Genomic DNA, 22,307 nt, shown 5'->3' on the forward strand with positions numbered 1-22,307 from the left:
ATTAGAGTTTTGCCATTAGTACCCACAATGCCAGGATTTCAGCAAGGATGTTTACTCAGAAATACAGTGGTTTCCGCAAACATCCATCTTCCTCCTGCAGAGGTTGACCTCTCTACTGAAAAAAAATAAAAGGGCACAGCCAAAGCAACTGGGGATGCAGCCTGCTCCACCTGCAACACCTTTGTGGGATTTCTTACCATGTTTTGCTTTACTCCCTCCACCTAAGGTTCCTTTTATTTCCTTCTTACAAACAACAGCTTGTTACTCAAATTTACAATATGCCCATGTTTACACAGGAAATCAACTTCCAAACAGCTATTTTGTGATTTTGATAATTTAAGTAAAGCAAATATGATTCTCCTCTGTGTGCTTCACACCCATACTTGTATTACAGCTTGCTGTAGGCTACAGGTCCTGCCCTCTCTCCTCCTGCTTGCTTTAAACCAGGGGATTCTTCTCACCCACGGGGAGTTGCCCTTTGCCCAATCCTCCCCATTGCCACAGGACTGTTCTTCTGTGGAACCCCACCTCTCTCCATTTGATACCTCCTTTCTCCCTGCATTTCCTTCCCCCTTCACCCCTTATCCATGTATCCGTTTCTCTCCTTTCACTTTACAAACTATACAGAAGAATCACACCATGCACCACTGAAACAAAGACTTCCGGGAGTGAAACACAACGGTCGTTTACCACAGAGCAGTCAGAATAGGGAGGGGAGAGTAACATATCTAACTGAAACCTTATGGAATGTATGTTAGCTGGGTATCACACACATATCCTGGAATTTGAAAGGGCACCAGAGCTAACATCCCTATTAAATATCACGCAGACATATAAAAGAATAGAAGACAGTACATGACTATTTTAGTTACATAACATTCACTAGACTGTGAACTACCATTACAGAAGCATAGCAGCACCTATTGAAAGAGGCATGAACAAACTAGTTAATCTACTGTACAACCAAAGCAGGAGAGACTACAGAATTCATATTAGCCATTGTAATTGAATAGTGCTGAAATCCTCACCCATCTGGAGATAGTTTCTAAGGTTACTAGCTGTTTTGTAATGTCCCTTAATAACATCTCCATTTAAATACAAAATAGAGTCCACGCGGCTATCAGCATGACACTACCGTCAAAATGAAAGAATATTGGGCACATAACGTACTATTACTCTGAGAATAGCAAAACCAAAGGAAAAGGTGGGGCAAGGACACAAAGACCATAGCTCTCAATATTAAACTGTGTCGTTCTGTAGGCCAAAAGAAATAACCAGCACGCCCTTAACCTCCAGAGGAACTTCTTTTTCCACACGTTTCTAATGGTTTTCTTACCACCTCCATCTCAAAAGCTCTTCTGTCTTTGCACTGTGTCTACCATGAGTAACTGATTCCAGTGAACTCTGTTCTTAAGGAACCTGGCCACATGCACATCAGTAACCTTTATGCATTTTATTGCCTGTTTTATTTGCAGCTATTATGTTTCTTCAGTGTTTCTTCCAAAGCACAAAAGTAAGATTTAAGAGATTATTAGCTGAAGCAGAGTGTGAATGTGTGATACTGGTAAACAAACCCATCCTTATTTGTGCAACTTTTGACCTTAGCTGAAAGACTTCCTGTAAGTGCCTAATATGCAATTTTAAAAGGCTAACAACTTGGTCAAATATAAACCAGTTTTCTCTACAACAAAGGAAAACACTGCTCCTCACTTAAGAGCGAGTCCCATGACAAATGCCTTTTTTCTCCATCCCTGGACCTATCCACATTGCAAGCTCTTTTGGACAGGAACGCTCTCTTAATTTGAGTAGCGCAATGGGACCAGATGTTGGTTGGTACCATAATTATAATAAATATTATTGCCATGACTACTTCTAGTACATTTCAAGCAAACATCAATATTTCCATTATGTGAAAAGATCCCACAATCTACAGGAATTTCTTTCAACATGATAATCTCAAGAGTTCATTCACTATTAACTATACTGTACAGCATAAATATTTTCAAGCATCCCGTCCAGGGTTAGAGTCCAGAGTTAGATGCCCAATATTTATTGGGCACCTGGACTCCCAATAATAAAGAAATGAAAAACTCTTTCTTGTTAAGTGTCTTGTTTTGACACAAACATTTTTCGCTCTCTGACTCTGTAATGAGCTGGATGAAGTTTATGCTAATTTGTTCACTCTGTCTGGCCTCAGGTTTGCTTACAATCAAAAAGAGCTCTGTGAGGAGACAGAGGATGAGTTTCATTTTCAATTACTACAGACCGAACTTTAAAGGTTAGTCCCAACTCCACTCAGCTTCAGCAGCAATGCAAACAGTCTTAAATCTTAACGGCTTTAAAGGATGGCTATTAAAACAAACAGTTATTTAAACAAACACATTTACTATGCACTGTGCATTTACACTCACTAGGCCTTGGTGTACTCAGTAATAAAAAAGCATTACCTTCCTAAGCAAATAAGAATTAAAAGAAACCAAACATGCAAGGTACTTTCTGTGCAATAATGGCTTGGTTTTATGTCAATTTGCCACTACTAAGCTTTCTTAGTCTTTAAGGTGGGAAAGTTTAATACACCCATTTTACAGGTGGAAAACTAAGGCTCAGAGAAATTCAGTGAAGTTCAACACCACACAGAATCTGTGGCAGAGCCCAGAATTAACCCAGATCTTCCATGCTCCCTCCCTGTGCTCTAACCACCCTTCCTGTCCTAAAACTATACAGACCCATACCAACATCTTTCTTCCACCCTAAGAAGTGGCTGGCTAGCCCACATGCTTTTAAAAACTGCGACTCTGCCTGGCATCCTGGGGAAGCCTTTGCAGCTTAGTCATGCTTTGAGGAGAAGTGTGCTCAACCACAGGCACACAAACACAGGTTTGGAAGTGGATAATGGAAGACTTGGTTGAAATGATTCTGCAAAGAATTATAACTTTGGGGAAGTAAAGGGCTAAGAACAAAGGCTGTGTCTACACTATGTGATAAAAACCAAATTTAAAGGAGTTAGCTCGACATTAAAATGTCTCATCTTCACTGTAAATGTTATTAGCCTGATTTACTCTGCCCTAATATCAATAACAAAAGTCGATATTAACAGACGGCTATAATGTCAATTTTGAATTTAAAATCTCAAATAAATGCTACTGTGGAAGTGCCATGTCCTTAATTCAAATTTATTAGCTTCCACAAGCGCCCTATGTGCATCCCACAAAGCTATGTATTGCACCTGGCTCCAAGCTACTAGCAGGAGCCGGAAGATTGACCAGGGCTGCTGCACTGTCAGTTTCCTGAGTCCCACAGCTTGGGGGAGCTGGGAAATTGACCAGAGCTGCTGCACTGTCAGTTTCCCAGGTCCCCCAAGCTGTAGGGACTTGGGAAACGGACAGCACTGCTGCACCTAGCTCCCAGCTCAGAATGCAGGGCTGAAGGAACTGTGGAATAGGTTCCCACAATGCACTGCTGCAACAGTCAATGTTTGGCAACTTCAGTATGGAAACAATATGTTGAATTCGTTGGAGCCTTTGGGAAGTGTGGATACTCATAATCAATATTTTAAAAAAATGGCATCATAAGAGTGATTTACTAAATCAGAATTTATTTTCTAGTGTAAACATAGCTTAAGGGGAGTAAGGGGCCCACAACCAAACTTGAGGTGAATTAGAGCCAGTTTAAAAGAGAAATAAAGAAGGTGTGTGTGTTTTAAACTGCTCTCCTGGTGACTATGAATAAGGGCGAGGAAAAAGTGGTCCAGGGCCAGGAGTTGGCCTGAAGATTGCATGAGCACAGAGCCGATAGGCTGCAGGGCACTGCAGAGCAGCATCACAGAAATACATCTGACTGAAACTGCAAAACATTTGACATTTATCCTTGAGAATGATGAACAACAGCTGATCAGCTATTTGTCAGAGAGAAATATTCCCAATGGTCTTGTAAAACACTCAGAAGCTGAAATTAATGGCAATGGATTTTTCAAGAGTCATATTCCTTGTGTGACAGATTTCTGTGCCCATCCACCAGCTCTTCTCCCTGTCCTCACCCCCACATCTTACCCTCTTAGTTACTTCGAAATTCTGGAATGGGTCATTTTCTGCCCCCAACAGTGATTATGTGTGATGCTGAACTTTCTCAATCAGGATTAACCATTATCCAACCCTGCTTCCAGGACAAGAGGGGGGCTTCATCTACACTACTCGTGCTAACACCAATACGGTTGTGTTGGGGCTATCAGTGCTGGGAGTCACATGCAGGTGGCATTTGTGGGTCCATTTTTGTCAACTTCATGGTTGTGGGATTTTTAAAAAATCTGCATAATATAGGTCAAAACTACACAGAAGTCCAGATTTCATGACCTGTGACATTTTTCACGCCTGTGAATTTGGTGGGGCCCTAGTGATTGGATATGCTCTGATACAGTGAGAGGTTTATAAAAAGTTTAACGCCTCTTATTAAATTCTAAGTCATAATTTATTATTCATTCAGAATCTACTGTCACATTCAACATTCTTCCATAAGAAAATATATTTATAGTTAGTATCACTGCTACTTTTGCCCTTTCCCCCTTTTGCCTTCCCTTCCCTAAAGCAATTTCCAATTCCCACTTGCTCTTCCTACTGTCTCACACAATCTCTCTCTTAAATCAGTGCTGACATTAAAATTGTCACCTTTAGCTTTTAAAGTCAATATCCTACCGACAATAATAGGAGGTACAGGAGTTCAAATCTCAGGTGCATTGTTTCAGGTTATATGCATACCGGGGAAGACAACACTGCATATGTTTACAAATGGTTCCCAATGTGGGAATGTCTACACTACAGAGTTATTCCAGAATAGTTTATTTCAGAGTTATTCCAAAATAAGCTTTCCCACAATAATGCATCTACACTACAGGGAAGCTCCAAAACAAGCAAACATATTCCGAAATGCTCTGTCCACATATAATAGAGCCTATTCCCCTTTCAGATTAGAACCCCTGTAAGCACTAATCTGAAATACTATGTCAACACAGCAGTTTTATTTAGAAATAAACTATTCCCAGAATAGCTTATTTTGAAATAGACCCTATTCCTTGTCTATACAGCCCTATTCTGAAACATCTATTTTGAAATAGGCACTACTCCTTGTACAATGAGGTTTATCAAATTTGAAATAAGGCATCTGCTATTTCAAAATTATTTCAAAATAGTGGTTGCGTTGTGTAGATGTTGGCAAAGATATTTCAAAATAGCGGCTGTTATTTCAAAATAATTTTGCTGTGTGGACATCCACGGAGACTAGAAACCCACCCACCCCTGCCCCCCCCCTTTTTTTTTTAAAGGGGGGATTCTGCGGAAACTGAATATGCCAAGCAAGCTGCAGAAATATGCTGATCAGGAGGGATCCAGCCTGCAAACTGGGTGTTTTAAACCACGTGGCACACAAAGGCCTCCCAACCAGTGCATCAATGAATTGCTTTGAATTATTATCAAATAGTACCCAGTTAATTGCACAGCAACCTAAGGTGATTCTGCTTGAGGACTAAGGAGGAAGGCCCAAGAACAACAACATCAAGTAGGCTGTCAGGCAAAACAATTTGCTTCACGATATTAACATTAACTCATTGTCAGCTACAGTTTATGACAAAGTAAAGTATACCAGCGATATTCAGGGGTGCTGGAACAATTTGTATAGTGGGGGTGCTAAGAGCCATTGAAACAAGCTGTACAGACCACGTATAATGGAAAAAACAGTTCAAACCAGGGGATGTGACAGCGCCTCCCTACCACACCCCCCCCTAGTTTCAGTACCTAAGGCTTATATTCACAGTCCTATATTTTTTTGGTTACTGGTGGAATGAATTTAACAGCCAGAGATGACCTCCTTGACCAAAAGCAAAACTAACTTCAGCGTAAAGCTGCAGGCAGCATTAATTGGACTCTGATAATTGCTATCCTCCTCTTAACTGCAAAGATGCACATGTACAATAAACTCTTCCATATCCAGCACGCTAACTAGAAGTAAATTTTAGTTATGTTTTCCACAAGTACACTACAGTGAGAGTAAATACAAATAAGTACAGCAAATACAGTGTACAATACTACAGTAAACCTCTGCTTTACACAAGTTTGACATATGCGTTAATCATATTAACATGAATGTCAAAATCCAGGGCTGAAGCCCGGGGGGGAGCAGGGAGAGGGGGAGCAGGGCTTCCCCCAGCTGGCAGAAGCCAGGGGGATGCTGCTGCTGGGAGGAGTGGGGAGGTGGGAGCCAGAGGAAGCCCCTCAGCCCCAGGGAGCCAGGAACCAGGTGCAGCAGAGCCTGGTCAATTTTCCTACTCCCACAAGCAGCAGGGAGCCAGGAAACTGACCAGGTGCTACTGCTCCTAGCTCCTTGGAGGGAAGAGGACAGGGAGAGAGGAGGAGAGAAGCAAGCGGGAAGACCCTCAGTCCAAGAGAGCGGGGACTCTGGAGCAGCAGTGCCTGGTCAGTTTCCTGGCTCCTGGCTCTCCATGGCTGAGCTTGAGCCTGGAAAGTGACCAGGTGCTACTGTGCCCGGGCTCCTGGCTCCCAGGGGCTCAGAGGGGGGAGGGTCCCCCTCCTGCAACTTGTGCAAAATTTGAGTTATGCAGGGCCCTGCAAAACTCAGGGTTTTACTGTACTGTTGCTGGTAAATAAAGCACTCTGCATATATTTGGTTTGTTTCTTAATACCTAATCTTGTTTTTCCTTTAGTGTTATGTATGGCTAGGTACACCTCTCTATTTTCCAGAATATCTGAATACCCGGCAACCTCCTGGTTCCACGGCTGCCAGATACGAAAGAGTTTACTGTGCATCAAGTACCATACAAACAGGGTACACCAACTTAAATTGTGCCACTTTCAGTCACTGAATAAAATCTTGATTGAAATCATCATCTCTGTAAAAATCACTGATTATTAAATCAGGTAGGAATGCTGTATAACCCATTCAAAATTTGTGCAGTTACCGCAACTTAATCAATTAAAATCTATAACATATGAAGTTTTAAATGCCACAACAAATACAGTAAATCCCTGAAATGCATGAGTTTGAGTTGTGCTTTACTTGCATTAACATGAGTTAAGCACAACTCAAAGCTGCTCTGTGGTGGTCTGCCTGGCCAGCTCCCCCAAATGGGGGAAGCTGGGTGGGCAGCAGTGGCGGCATGGCTTTTTCCTGGCTTCCTCCAGCTGGGAGAAGCCATGCAGCTGCAGCTGTCTGGTCAGTTTCCCGGCTTCTGCCAGGAAAATTGAGGCTCCTGCCAGGAGCCAGGAAATTGACCAGGGCTGCACAGGAAATTTGACTTAGGTGGGGGTTGCAAGAATGACATGAACCAGCATAATTCCACTGGGGGCATTGGGGCAATGCCAAATAATACCAGCTAAGAACCTGTACATACATGTCCTCCCACAGGACCTCACCCCACTCTAGAGGCTGGGCACTACTGAGACACAAGTTCCACTTAATGGTTCAGAGGAAGGTTGGCGGTAACACTCGTCAGTTCATTCTTGAAGAGAATGAAAGTTAGGGTGGATAGTGATAACAGTTGAGTAGTGACAACCTGGAGATTGTGGAAACATCCCTTGGAATCCTGAGGAAATCACTTAGGGAAAGAAAACAACAATATTGTCTAATGTTAAGTGGTCTATCCAAGGTAGAAGTATTGTACACATTAAAAATACAAAGAGAGGGGTATCTCTCCAGGGACAGAGGGGGAGGAATGAGCTCTTCCAGAACAGATCACTTAGGCTCATCAGAAAGTGGGAGTACCAAAAAGTTTAGATAGTCATGTAAGGTTTATTGTTCTCATTGTTTGTGGATTTGGAAATTATGTCTGAGCTGGTTATCTGTTTCCTTTGTTCTCTCCTATAACCAAGAATCTGACCTAAGGAAAAATCCCTGTGTTTTGCTTTAATTTGTGGGTTTTTTAAATACCAAGCCATGTACAATGCTTGTAAAGATGGCAAACTGGCTGCAGACATGTTACCAGAGAGCTCACAGCTACCTGCATGGATTTTTGTAAGGCGCTCTTATTATTTCTTTCCAACTCTTTGGAAGAAGGAGGTTGGGGGTTTTGCCCTCAGGGAAGAGATTCTAAGTGATTTCTTTCCTGGAAAGGGTATTTTGTACACATGATGGTGGCAACTACTGATTGATTTCAGGGAAAACTGGAAATCTGGAAAATTTGCTGTCTGTGGGAACTGCAGAGGTAGGGTCTAGCAGTGTTTTATTTGACTAGCTGGCCCCCATTACCTGTACTCGAAGTGCCAGGGTGGGGAACAGCCATGACAGACAATTCCTGGAGATTTAACCACATGACAATCTTTAAATAATTTCAATTCCTGGAGAATCCAGGGCAATCCTGCAGGCTTGGCAACCATTTATCTTTGACCACTTTTTATTGGACAGATGGAGAAATTATTTTAATAGCTGCATTTGACCATTTAGGTTTCTAAAAAAATCCCTCATCTGACTCTACATTTATCTTCACAACATCCCTGCAAGTTAGGGAACCAGCATTATCTTCATTTTACAGACGAAGAACCAAGTCACAGAGAGGTTAGGTGACATGTCCAAGGTTGCACAAGACATGGCACAAGTTGGAACCAAACTCAGACTGCAATCACCTCAAGCTATCCTGATTGCCTATTTGATTTGTTAATTGGCAATCCCCTCCTAGAATCCAAGCATGGAATGGGCATGTCATTTCTCCCCCTATCCCACTGGTGCAATCCTGTTCTGATAGATATGAGCCACACTGATGGCAGAGTGTGAGAAAACCTGCAGACATGTTAAATGGTGAAATGAAAGATCTCAGTATCCAGAGCTGGGTATTTTTGGAATCAGGACATCACAAACACAATATCCAGGTTATTTTCACCCCATCAAGCCTATAAACATAAAGGAAAGCTGAATGGCTAAAGCCATTGTGCCATTGGCTCTCAGTTAAGCAAAGCAAATAGAAGACATTCCTCTTCCTCAACTGTCACAGCTGGCCTACAGGGTAAAATACATCTCAGGTGCTGTTCTATGGAACAGGTACTTCATCCAGGAAGTGCTGAGGTTGTCTTGGAAGCAGCAGCCATGCTACAAAATCAGCTGCAGACCTCAGTTATTTGTTGCAAAGACCCCAGGGAAATCATTTGATCTAACATACCATATGTTCAGCAATACACAGGTGCAACCCAACAGCGTGAGCTTAGAATAGAACAGCAGGTGTACATGAGAACTGCCTTCACTTTGCTGGAATCAGGCAGATCCTTACTGTTCTTCTAGTGTCATGTTTCTGCACTCAATTTCCTTTGGCTTTAAGATTATGTTTAAAAACAAAAAAAAAAAAACAAAAAAAACACACATGCAGAGCATCACCACCCCAATGTCAAGTCAGATCTCTGGACTCTTTGGAGCCAACATGATTTAGTTTAACTCCATCTGACTCACTGGATTTCATCCAGCCTTAGTGAAAGCAGTTCTCTGACAGACATCGTAAGAAGACTCTGTTAGTGCCAGAATTTTGCGTAGTATTCTTATTAAGCAGTGCCACTCTGTTCCATTTGCTCCAGAATCATATAACCTGCATGCAGAACAGAAAAAATTAGGTGTCACAGCTCATTCTTTGTTGCTGTAGGATTATTCTTGGCTATGTACTCTTTCTGGCACTGAGTCTAGTCCACTTAACAGATCTCAACATTACAATTCTTTGCCTAATTCCTGCCTCTTGGTATGTCTACACTTCTATAATGCTACAGCATAGAAGACAGGGACAGATTAAAACACACCAGGAAAGAGTTTAGGGCATGGGTCAGCAACCTGCAGCTCCAAATGCTGCTGCCACTGACTGCTCTGTGGCTGTCTAGGAGCTGCCCTGACAAGAGCCCTCAGGGCAAGGCCTGGCCACAGAGCTTCCTTAGGTGGGCTCTCAACTCTGCTGGCAGGTTGCGGAACCCAGAACACAAGAGAAGTGTGGGGGTATGTGCACCTGAGCCACACCTGGCCCTTTGAGAAATAAAGTTATCAGAGCCGCAGGAGCGCTGTGTGCTGCTGCGCACATACACCCCGGCCCAGCACTTTGAGGGACAAACTTGTGGTGGCAGCAGCAGCTCCGACAAGTCACAGTACTAGATTACAGGGGAGCGAAGGTGGAGGAGTGGAAGGGGCTGGGGGTGCCTGGCTTGGGATGAGAGGAGGCGGGATTGGGTTAAAGTAAAGGAGGAGGCTGGGGGTGCCTGGCTCTGGAGGAAGGGAGGGGGGATTGGGTTAAAGTGGGAGGGCTGGGGGTACTTTTAATTTTTTTTTTTTTAAAAGTGGGGGGGACTTTATTAAAAAAAAAAAAAAGTTGAGAAACACTGGTGCAGAGGGTTGATGCGGACATTGCTCCCTCCTGGTTAAAAGCCTACCCTCAGGCACAGCATTTTCCTTGTCCTCATTTGCTCTCCAATCCAGGGGTGAACGTAACAAACTTTCTAACTGGTACAAATCATTGTGTATGCGCTGCTCTTAAAATAGGGGTTACAAAAGGTACAGTTTGATGTTATTTATTAAGGACTGTCTCATTCAGGTGCATTGTGGCTCTTGAAGTATTGATTTATAATTGAATTTGAAAAAAATGGCTCTTCTCAGGATTTTGATTGCAGGCCCCTGGTCTGGGGAGGCAAATGTTCTTGGAGTTCCTATCAAGGACAGCTACTGCGCCATCCCATATAAACATAAAGGCGCACTCCCCCATGCATTCCTCCATCTTGGCAGACGAATAAGGAATGGGGTGAAGGTGGAAATGGTAATACAGTCATGGGCTGGTTCCTTCTGGTATGGCCAGTATCTCATGGAGAAATGGTAGAGACTGCACTGTAGCTGGTGGCAGCACAGGAGACACGATCACAAGATAGAAGACTCTTTGTTGCCTCGTGTTCTTTACATGCTCTTAGAAGGGCCAGTCACAATCCGGCATATAATGGACCACTTCGTCCCCCTCTGTTCCAACTGCTTACCCTGCCCAGGCTGTGGAGAGCAGCTCTACAGGAGCTGGAGATTTCCGAGGTATCAATTAGCTCCCTGCATTGAGAGCAGGACATGTATTTCGGAGGGACCAGGACTTGGAGTGAGGTAAGCGCGGTGTATGAAGCAAAGAGGTGATCTCTGGTGAAACTGGTAACCTGGAGCGTGCAACTGCTTTGGGAGCAGAGACCCTGTGAACATGCTGCATGTCCAGTATAATGTCCCCTTTAATTTTTTTCCCATCCAGGTGCAGAATAAATGTTATATGCACTGAGGTATACGCAGATGGGCGCCACCAATAGAAACAAAGCCTGCAGGCTGTAGGCACGCTGTTTATCAGATGGGCGGCATTCGAGTCTCTCCTGGGTGGTCACCCAAGCACTCAGCTTACAGGGAGCACTGGTTCTAGGCAGCATTCCCTATAAGCCGAGCACTTGGGCAGATTCAGATTGAGAGAAATTCAAGTGCTGTCTAGCTGATCGGCAGAGCACCCACAGCAGCCCACAGCCAGAAGCCTGTGTTGCTACTGGTGGTGCACATACTTTGGTGCACATAAAATTTATTCTGCACATGGATGGGGAAGTTTAGAGGAACCATTGGCCCTGGGTCAGGATCCTTCAAAGAAAGGGCTAGAGGTCTGCAGAGCTACAGCAGATCTTGCAAAAACCTAGCGGGCAATGCTTGTGTTGCCCCTAGGGTTCAGGAGCAGATCCCCAGCAGACGGAGACAAGGGTTTCCTCACACTAAGTGCAAATGAAAGATGCCTCACAGCCCAGGGTACTCCCAGGAAGCGTCCAGCATGGCAGTTGGCGATCTGACAATCGCACCCAAGATGAAATATTTTATGCACACCATCTAATTTTTGTAAAAACAAGTAATACTCATTACATCATTCCTAACCAATGTGTACATTAGATTGCAGGTCACTGCTGCTGAAGTTGCCAAAATACCTGGTTCCAAAAAAGAGAGGCTTTACTACAGAAAAGGCCACTCACTAACTGTGCTGGGGTAGCGGGGTGGGCAGAGGGGTGTCCTGAAGAGATGACAAGCAAATGAAAAAGATGATCAGTGGAAAGGCTGGAAATGAGGACTACACTTTGGGTATGTCTATACTTATGAGAAGGTGGTTGTGCTGCAGTCAATGTTCTGGAATTTGATTCTGCCGTGTGTGAAGACGCGAAAAAAAACCAAACTCTCTGGGCTTGGCCATTGATCCTGGGACTCCATGCTATCGTGTGGAGTAAGGGGTGCTGGTGCTAATGGCATAGCTAGAATTGCATATATGGGATCAACTTAGTTCCCTAGTGTAGAGCAGGCCTAGGTAACAGTGTTGTGACATACTATACTTTGGAAGAGTGCCCTGTAACCTGCAATATTGCTCCTCTATGTATCTGTGATATTTCATATAAAGCACACCATGTGAGGTATCAAGGCAAAGGTTACGATCTAATGAAAGTCAATTATCTGTCTGTATATTTATATCATCAGTGCACATGAAATTACAAGAATTGTGCTGTACAACCACCACTTTAATATGCTGTGGGTTTGGGAGGTGTCCAAATACTAGCCCTACAGAGGCAACAACGAGCCAGGTAGCCAACACCCAGGTGGCTGCTGTTGAAAAGACATCACCAGCCATTGTGCAGCAAGGGAGCCACAACCTGATGACTCACCAGCATGAGGCCACACCAAAGCTCAAGTTTGCTCAGGGACTCAGCAATGCTCACCAGGGGTGCCTGGACTTGTATTCTCCAAGCACATGGACTAAGGATATTAAAAACTAAACACAGGACCCATGAGTGGCCTTTCTCCTTCAACCATCTACACTGCAAGCAAACAAGACACTGAGAAGACTGAAGATTCCAGCCGAGGGAACTGGCCAAGATTTCAACAGCAGTAGCCACTGAGGTGAGAAGAGCTGATCTAATTTTTGCTCAATCTAATAGAGACAAGAGTTTGGACTGCACGTTTATATTTTATTTGGTTACCTTTCTGACTTTGTGTCTAACACTTGATATCATTTAAAATCCATCTTTTTATAGTCAATACATTTGTTTTACTCTTTCTTTGCCAGTGAGTTTGCCTGAAGTGTTTGGCAAATCTGCTCAGCTTTTGCAAGGACTGTATATATCCATTTTCTATTGATGAAGTGGTGAACCAGCTAATAAATTGCTGAGGTACAGTACTGAGAGCTCTGATGCCTGTGTCTGTGAGATTCACTAGTGGCTCTGGGAACATTCACTAAATGTAGCTGTGTGGGGTCTCCACATGTGGCTGTGCCAAGTGATAACAGTGCCTAGAAAAGTCGGAGAGTAAAAGGGTCACATTGGTACCACAGGCTCAGGCTGCACCCTGTGGATCCCTGTCACAATTATCACAAGGAATATGAATGTAACACTACACTATTACAAGGATAAGCATGGGGGAAAAAAGCCCGCAATGAACAAGCAATACTACATGTGGGAAGTTTTACTCCTTCCACTACAGCCATGGTGTAGAGCAGCATACACCGGCCCCAACAGGTCACCTGAAGATTATTCAGCCAGGGTGGAATTCTTAGCTGCCATGAAGCAGAATAGCTTTCTTCCAACCCAGCTGTCACCTGCCCTCCATTCCGACACAGGCTGCATGTTTGGATGGGAGAGAGAGCGCGTGGGATGAAGCAGAGCAAGCCTGCACTCAGAGTTCTGTACTGCCATATGGTTCCATGGGGACAATATCCAACCGGCATAAATCAGAGCAGCCTCTAGACTACTTTGGCTTATCCAAGGGCACCCATATAATTATGAAAGAATCTCTGATCCTCCAACTTCCACTTCAGAAGGAATAAAAAGAGGCAGCTGCATACTTACAAAATGGGAAATGACTACTTAGGAAGGAAAACTGTGAAAAGGTATCTAGGGGTCAGAACAGATCACAAGTTAAATATGAGTCAACAATGTAACATTGTTGCAACCCAGAATGTATGTTTTGCATTAACAGAGTATTGTACTCAAGACATGACAAGGCATTCTTGTGCTCTGCTCCAGGCCGATTAAGCCTCCACCGGAGTACTGTGTCTATTTCAGGAAAGATGTGAAGAAACTGGAAAAGGTGCAGAGAAGAGCAACAAAAAATAATTTAAGATCTAGAAAACATGATCTATGAGAGAAAAGTGAAAAAAATGGATTTGTTTATTCTAGAAAAGAGAAATCAAGTGTGAGAAGGTGGGAAGAAGGCTGTGCGTACACACACTTTTCACATAGATAAAGGTTGTTAAAAGGAAGAGGATGAAAAATTGTTTTCATTAATCTCAGAGGGTAAGACAACAAGCAATGGACTTAAATCACAATAAGGGAGGTTTATGTTGGACATTTGGAAATACACTATCATGGTAGTTAAGCGCTTGAACAAATGGCATAGGAGGGTTGTGGAACTTCCATTGCTGCAGGTTTTTAAGAACATGTTATACAAATACCTGGCAAGAATGATCTAGTTATTACACAGTACTACCATGCATGCAGTAGGCTGAGCTAAATAACTTGTTTAAGTCTCTTCCAATCCCATACTTCGATGATCGGGAGCCACTAGCCTGGAAGCCCCAAGATCCCAACCCAGGCTCTTCTGAAACTTAAGTTGTCACTAAGTGGGGCTCCAAAGGATCCCAGACTCTTGGCTCCCTGTCAGCCCACCAGGCTCTCTGATGAGAAGCCAAGAGCCTAGAAGCCCTGAGAGCCATGCTCCAAATCTCCAAGGCTCTCAGGTTAGCCAGGACTCTGGGCACTTCTTGATGCCTGGTGGTTCCCTCCTCTACAGCTCACAAGGCAGTCTGCTGACCACTCTGACTGAAGAGGAATTACCTTGGAAGAGCCAGCTCCTAAACCCCCAGCCTTGTAGCTCAACAGCCTGGGCTCCCACGGTCCACAGCTCCAGGTAAGTCCACCAGGCTGACATAGGGGACAGTAAAATGTTTGAGTTTTATTCCAAATCAGAAGGAGATCAGATTTTAAAATATCAAAATCCTCCACAAAATAGAATTACCTTTCCCACCCAGCTGTACTCTATGCCAGATGATCCACATATGCCATCAGATGATCATAAAAAGGAAAGAGAATGTCCTGCTCACCTCAGAATCAACTGTGAGCACCATGCCACTGAAAGTGAATTTTGAAGGCAAGATCAGAGATTTAGGTTGCAAGATGGCACACAAAGAAAATCTATACTAGCCTTCTTTCTGAAAAAAATCTGCTCCCTCTGCTACAGCTTCAGTGGCGGTGCTAGTGCAGGAAGGGCTCCCATGGTTGGTTCTAACATCGGCAAAACAATCTCTTTAACCCTGTTCTGAGCAAGTTTCAATGATGTGATAGTGAAAGCACTGGCGGAACCCAAAGCCTCGTCTAGCCTAGCGCTTGTGAGGTTGCTACTGTGAGTGCAGCTGTACCTGGGATGACAACACAGTGAGAGACATCAGGAAGAAGTCTAGTTCAGACAAGGTAAAAGTTTATACTTTCTAAGGAACCCTTGAGCAACTTATGAACTAAAACACAAATTGAAGCAACAGATCAGGCATTTGCAACCTAAAAAGTGGCCATTTGGAAACAGTATCCCTTTTCTTAATTTCAATTTCTGTTTGGCTAACAGTGAGAACTCACAGCTCCGTATAATGCAGAAGCCCGAGTATCTAAAATAATAGTGCCTAGCTTTTATGTAACATTTTATCATTAGGAGATCCTTCAGTAAAGTAACAGGAGAAATCAACATCTTTAACTTTGCTTTTACAGATGAAGAAACTGAGGCACAGAACAATGCAGTTACTTGCCTATGGTCACTCAGCAGGCCAGAAGCAAAACCAACACTAAGTTTCTGGAGTAACAAACCATTGTTCTATCCCTAAGACCACATTTCCTGCCCTAATGATTGCCAACTTTCAGTACACACCAGCTGACCCAGATTTAACAATACAGTATATAAAAGACTGAAAGGAACAGCGACAATAAGCAGGGTCCCATCATGAGCATCATCCTGCCACATTCCATCTTTCCCTTCTCACTGAACATCAGCGATATATTCTGTCCATTTGTAAGCTTTGACAATGCCCGTGAAGTCACATGACCCTACACTTGTGTTTGCTTACCTCAGCTGATATGGAGGGATCTTGGTAGCAGTAGTATCAGAAGATTCCAAAATTTCTGTATGAATAAAGACAAAAATAAAAACATTAAAGGAGTCAATGTATAGAGGATCTAAATACTGTGCATTACTACAGTTTTGAATTATTGTTCCCAAACCTAACTGCTGTCGTACCTACTGACAGTTAACTTATTTCAAAAAAATTTCTGTGAGCCTGATCCCATGGTTAGGTGTTGCGTGGTTTTTCTCATTATTGGGAACCCTTCCAGCACGGTGACACATACAAGGCCCTGCAACAGGCTAGTCTACCTACAAATCTGCACCAAAATAATAGCAGCTGTGGATTTCAAACAGTTCAATTATGTCAGTCCAAGGCTCTGTGTGGACACTTCCAAAAATCAGCATCCACCTGGACACAAAACAAAATAACTAAACTCATTTTAGGAAACTGATTTAGATATTTTGGTGCAAGTTTATGTACACAGCAACCCCAACATGGACTTACGCCGCTTGAATTCTCTCTCGAATCACAGCCTCTCCTTGGAAATTTGTTTGCAGCTTGGTTGATTTTCACTAAATGACTCCCATTTTATTAGGCACAAGGCATGTGCCGTGAGGTGCTCTTAGAACTGACCCATTAGCATAAACTGGTGGTTGAGAAACCACAGTGAAAAAAATAGCATTGTAACAGCACACTCATTGAAGGCCACCTTATATACGTGTTCATTGAGAACTAAGAAAAAAATACTTCCAATGTCCTGTACTTGGTACACAACCCAATCGCCCTTAGCTGTGTAGAGAAGATACATATTTTAAAAGGTATCAGTGTTATATTGGACTGAATGGTTGTATGTCATTAAAACAAGCAGGGGTTCTGCAATCATGTTGTTTGTTCATCATTTCTACAACAGATGCTGGTGGATGGTAAAATATTACTTCTCTTTTCAATGAAACAACTTATGGGTCTACCAGATTTTGCTCTCAAGGAAAGGTGTTAATGATTTTCAGCCTAATGACTAAAGAGAGAGTTTTTAAAATAAAACACTTAAATATCCATACAATATGCACATGGTGGTTTGAGTCTGCAAAAGAAAAAGCTATGTATCAAATGAAAAAACAAGTTAATAGCTTATTAAAAAAACCCAGTCAAGCAGTCCTGCAGCACCTTAAAGACTAACAATTAAAGGTGCTGCAGGACTGCTTGGTTGTTTTTTTGTGAAGCCATGGACAAACACAGCTACCCCTTGAGACAACTTAATAGCTGTTTATACACATATTTATGTTGCACCAATCACAGCAGTGTCCAGGCACCAATATAAAAAATATTGATTCCCTGAAATCACTGAGTGCTAGCAAAGCATGGGTGGCCACACAGGTAACTTGTACTTTAAAAATGACCTCACCACAAATATGTATGAGGAACAGTAAGTTACCTGCTAATGAAACATAAGTTCATTCTTTTTTATTCTCTCTAGTTTTAAGGTATCATGTGATTCACTGCTGTTCAAATTCATCTAAATATGAAAGGATGATGCACTGAAAAATAATACAAATCAGAAGCTTTTCTTTTAAACAAAATGGAGCATCAGTCTGACTCCTGTGAAAGATGAGTAATTCCATTATTCAGAAGTACTGCAACCTCAACAGCTGCCCTCATTAAGCCCTTACACCTCTTTTTCAAATTCCATTAGCAGTAGTAAAACCTATTTGTATGGGAATAGCTAATCCTATACAGGCTATGCCCAGGCTGTGTTGGGCCACTATGTCAGCTCCTCGGTGTTGTGTCAACCGAGTAACCCTCTTTTTCCCTCCTTCCTCTCTCCTCCATATAAAACTGTGGATTCTAACTGTCAACTCCAAATCTAAAGAACCAAGTCTTACCCCTGAAAGCTCATTACAGTACCTAATAAATCAATGTGTCAGTCTTCTAGGTGCTACAGCACTGCTTGTTACTTGAGAAATGGCCCAAAGAGTTCCCTTCTGAAGGGTTTAACAACCTGAGCCTGATAAAGAATTCCCTCACCTGGCAACTGAGGCAAATACAATTAACATATCCCAATAACACCAATGTTGCCATAAGTGCAAGGCTCCCGCCTGCAGTGGGCTCTCACCAGCCTTCCACCACTGGTGAGTCACAGACCTGCCAGCTCATCTATGCAGCTCGCAAACACATCTAATGAACAGCTCTGCTACTCAAGCCTGTCTGTGCCCGGGCAGGGAAAGAAAACATTGCCCCCAGCTCGCTTTCCCTGGCCTAGGGGAGCTCACGCCGGAGGCCAACAAATCGATAGCAAAGGGGGAAGAGGGATAAAAATACTTCAGCACAGGTGTGCCTTAAAAATCAACGGGGAAAGGACGCAAGAGGCGGCAGGCAGAGGTTTCCCGGGCAGAACGCGAAACACCGCCAATGCACAAGAGAGGCGGGCGCATGGGGAGTGGGCATGCACCGGGCGACCGCGCCAGGGGGCAGGCGCCCGCTTCCTTACCGATGGCCCAGCCGCAGCTCTCCTTGATCGCCCTGTGTTTGTTCCCCGACGCCTCCTTCTGCAGCTTCCTCAGGGTTTCGTCCATCTTGGCCGCCCCGGCGCGGCTGCGGGCGGCAGGGCAGGGACCGGCTGTCGCCCCCTCCCCGGCTCTAAGCGGGGACGGCGCGCGGCAGCCGCTGCAGAATCACGTGCAGCTCCATGAGCGGGACACGTCAGCGTGAGCCGCGGCCTCCTCCCCCTTGTCTGCTTCCCCGCCGCGCGGCTGGGCTGCGGGGGCCGCTGCTGCCTTCCTGGAGCCGGGCTCGGCAAAAGGCGGCAGTGGATTTCCTAGCCTGGGAAGGGGCTGGGCCGGGGAGGCCGAGGCTGCAATTGGCCGCTCTCGGCCTCAGAGCGCAGCGCCAGGGACATCAGGGCTGGAGGAAGAGCCGGCCGCTGCGTGGCGTGGGAAAAGAGAGCAGGTGCATTGCACAGCCCAGGGCCCGCGGCTATTCCAGCCCATAACCCCTCCTTCCCCTGCACAGGCGGCTGCTCGCAGCTCCAGGCAGCCACCTGGGGATTACTCCCGGCGCTAAGGAAGCTCGCGGTTGTTTTTATTGTGCAGCTAGGGCCTAATCCTGCTGCCTTGGGTGTCACTGGGCAAAATCTCACCATGTTTTAAGGAAACAAAGGAAGCCGTCCTGTAGCGCCTGGAAGAGTAACCAATTCATTTCTTCGGTGGGAATGAGCTGTCCTGGGGAAGATCCACCACATCAGATTTGTGAATCTTACCCAGAAGAGCTCATTACTTAATAAACAAATGTGTTACTGTTTCAGTGCTACATACAGGACGGCTTGTTTTGTTTTGTGAAGATACAGACACACACAGCTACCCTCTGAGACCCATCTTTTAAGGGCAGGGGAGCAAGCCCTAATGCTACCTAACAACCCACTGTTGTGTGCCCTGTTAGTTTAAAGAAACAGTGTCAGTTTTGAAACTGCAAGTTGTCAAAAAGTAGGGTTGTCCATAAATCACAGTAAAATCATACAACTACTTAAATAAATCGTAGTTTTTAAAATGTGCTTAATGTGGTTTGAATCACATTGTTCATAACAGAATAGCAAGTGAAATGCATTATCAATATTGTTGGCTATTGTCTTCATTTTCAAAAGATTGATTTCAGTTACCAGATAGAATGTAAAGTGAGCACTGTGCACGTTATATTTTTATTACAGATAATTTGAACAGTAAAATGATACAAGAAATAACATTTTAATTCATCTTATACGAGTACTGGAGGGCACTCTTTGCAATGAAAGTACAATTTACAAATAGTGGGGGGTTGTTACATAAGTGCACTCAAAAACAAAACTGTAAAACTTTAGAACCTACAAGTCCATCAGTCCTATTTGTTCAGTCAGTCGCTAAGACAAACCTGTTAGTTTACATATACCACTTCTTATTTACATTGTCCTCTGCAAGTGAGAACAGGGGTTTGCATGGCATTTGTGTACATGGCATTGGATGGTATTTATGTGCTAGGTACACTAAACATTCATATACCCCTTCATGCTTCAGTCACCATTCTAGATTATATGCTTTCATGCTGATTATACTCATTAAAAATAATACATTAAATTTGTGAGAGATTTCTCTTTGTGGAAGAATCGTATTTCTCATGTTGCGTTAATGTACTTATATATATGTAGTATATATAGTGAGTTGGTATACAGATACAGATGCACTCACTCAGCGGTGTACTCTTTTTTTGAAAGTTCAGATATGGTAACCCTAGTTCAAACTTCAGGGCCATGCTTGTGTTTTGCAACCCACTCTCTGACACTGGCGGCTGAGAGAGAGGTGGTGGCACAAAATAAACAATCACATCACTTTCCTAGCAGATAAGTTTTAGAGTGCCATGATTCTATGGTTTACAACATCCATGACATAAGCCATGTCTCTTTATCAGCCCATCCATAAATGAACAGGAGTCCATCAATCCTTGCCTCTGTTTGCTATGGTAACCACATAAATGTACATGTACCATGTCAATGTCTGCATACTGGGAGTCAGTTCACAAGCTTATTGCATATGCGCTGTAAGATATATTACATACAATAGGCCAAATTTGTTTGCATATTATGGCTCCCTTCCATATTTAGCCTGAGTGGCCTGGAATGGCTGGGGGGGGTGTCTAGGGTGATAGGTACAGAATAGAGTCAGGTAGGAAAAGGGAAGGAATCCTCTGGGCCTGGTTCAGGGCTGGCAGCATTGCTGCTCCCTGGTTACTACTACGGCACACAGAGGGTGTGTCTACACAGCAAAGTTATTTTGGAGCAGCAGCCACTATTCCGAAATAATCTTGAAAGCACCAACACAACACAACCACTATTTCACAATAATGGACAGCTTATTTCAAATTTGGTAAACTTCATTCTATCAGGGATAGCACCTATTCCAAAATAGATATTTCAAAATAGGGGCTGTGTAGACAGGGAATTGGGGTTATTATGAAATAAGTTTTAGTGCATCCAGGGGCTCTAATCCAAAATAGCCCTATTGTGTCTGGGCGACCTATTTCAAAATAGCTGAATGCTATTTTGACACGCATTTTGTGTGTAGCAGCATTATTTCAAAATAAGTTCTTGCACAATAGCTTATTCCAAAATAATGATGCTGTGTACGCATAGCCAGAGATTGCAGTGACACCTGTTGTAGTATCCCTGCTACACCAGAGATGGGCAAATAGGTCTGAATAGTGGCAGATGCAATGGTATTCTCAGATCCTTTCCTAGCAACTGCTGACCTGCTCCTCAGGGCCCTGCTGGACAGTGATGTAGACCGGTGTTTTTTAAACTTTTTGAGATCATGGAACAGCAAACAGCAATATTTTTAAGTGGAAAACCCATGAATTTTTTTTCAAAAAATTGTGGTCAGACCCAAACAAACAAACAAACAAACAAACAAACAAACAAACAAACAAACAAAGCAATATATACAGCAAAAACAAAATGAAGTAATTGAAATCAGATGTTGTAATAATGAGAAGTAACATTGTATCTTGTCAGAAAATATATACCATTGGTTTATTTTTGCAAACAACTGCAGCATAACTGCAATTGGTTCATGGAATACCAGTGTCCTGCAGAAAATAGTTTAAGAAACACTGATGTAGATGGATGACATGCAGAACTGGGATCCCTGGGATGCAGTGGGAGGTAGGTGTGCACACCCACTAGTTGGAATGGAAGCTGTATGCATCTCAACAAATCAGGCATCCTGAAATGTTGCAGATCTTTTGCCCTGCAACATTGCAGATCATATTTAAATTCTAACACCACACCCCTCACTGAGCTCCCAAAGAGGCACCAAATGTACAAATACCAAAGAGGGGCATGATAAAGAATGGGAAAATAACACTTAGTGTTGTCTTTATTATTTGCATTACTGCAAAACCTAAAAGTCTTGGCATGGCTCAAGATCCTATTGTGCTATTGTAACAATGTAACAGAGAGACAGGCTTTGTCCCAAAGCACTTGCATTATAAATTAAAAAATACTAAGTAAGAAACCCATTCGGGTGATCTCTAGTGGTCCCTCTAATTTTTTCCATCTGTGGGTGGAATAAATTTTGTGATGTGCACCAAGACAGGTGCAGATATGAACCACCTTTAGAAAAATATGCTGCCCACTGAGGCTGTTGTGGGAGTTCTGCTAATGAGCTGAGTGGCATCTGAATCTCTT

At 43.4% G+C, this 22,307-nt stretch overlaps 1 protein-coding gene across 2 annotated transcripts in view; it reads right to left on the bottom strand.

Annotated features, from left to right (window-relative positions):
- ARFGEF3 (ARFGEF family member 3) overlaps positions 1 to 18,864 on the bottom strand; it is a 128,064-nt gene extending 109,200 nt beyond the window's left edge. For both annotated transcript variants that reach the window (XM_074990480.1, XM_074990479.1), the window contains exons 1-2: positions 18,588 to 18,864; positions 16,106 to 16,160 (exon numbers count right to left, since the gene is read on the bottom strand). In XM_074990480.1, the coding sequence (XP_074846581.1) occupies positions 16,106 to 16,160; positions 18,588 to 18,672 (140 nt within the window). In that variant the 5' untranslated portion in view covers positions 18,673 to 18,864. The remainder of the gene's footprint in view (positions 1 to 16,105; positions 16,161 to 18,587) is intronic.
- Positions 18,865 to 22,307: the final 3,443 nt, after the last annotated feature.

Source organism: Carettochelys insculpta, chromosome 3 (genome assembly GCF_033958435.1).
Source record: "Carettochelys insculpta isolate YL-2023 chromosome 3, ASM3395843v1, whole genome shotgun sequence".
NCBI classification, from domain to species: domain Eukaryota; kingdom Metazoa; phylum Chordata; order Testudines; family Carettochelyidae; genus Carettochelys; species Carettochelys insculpta.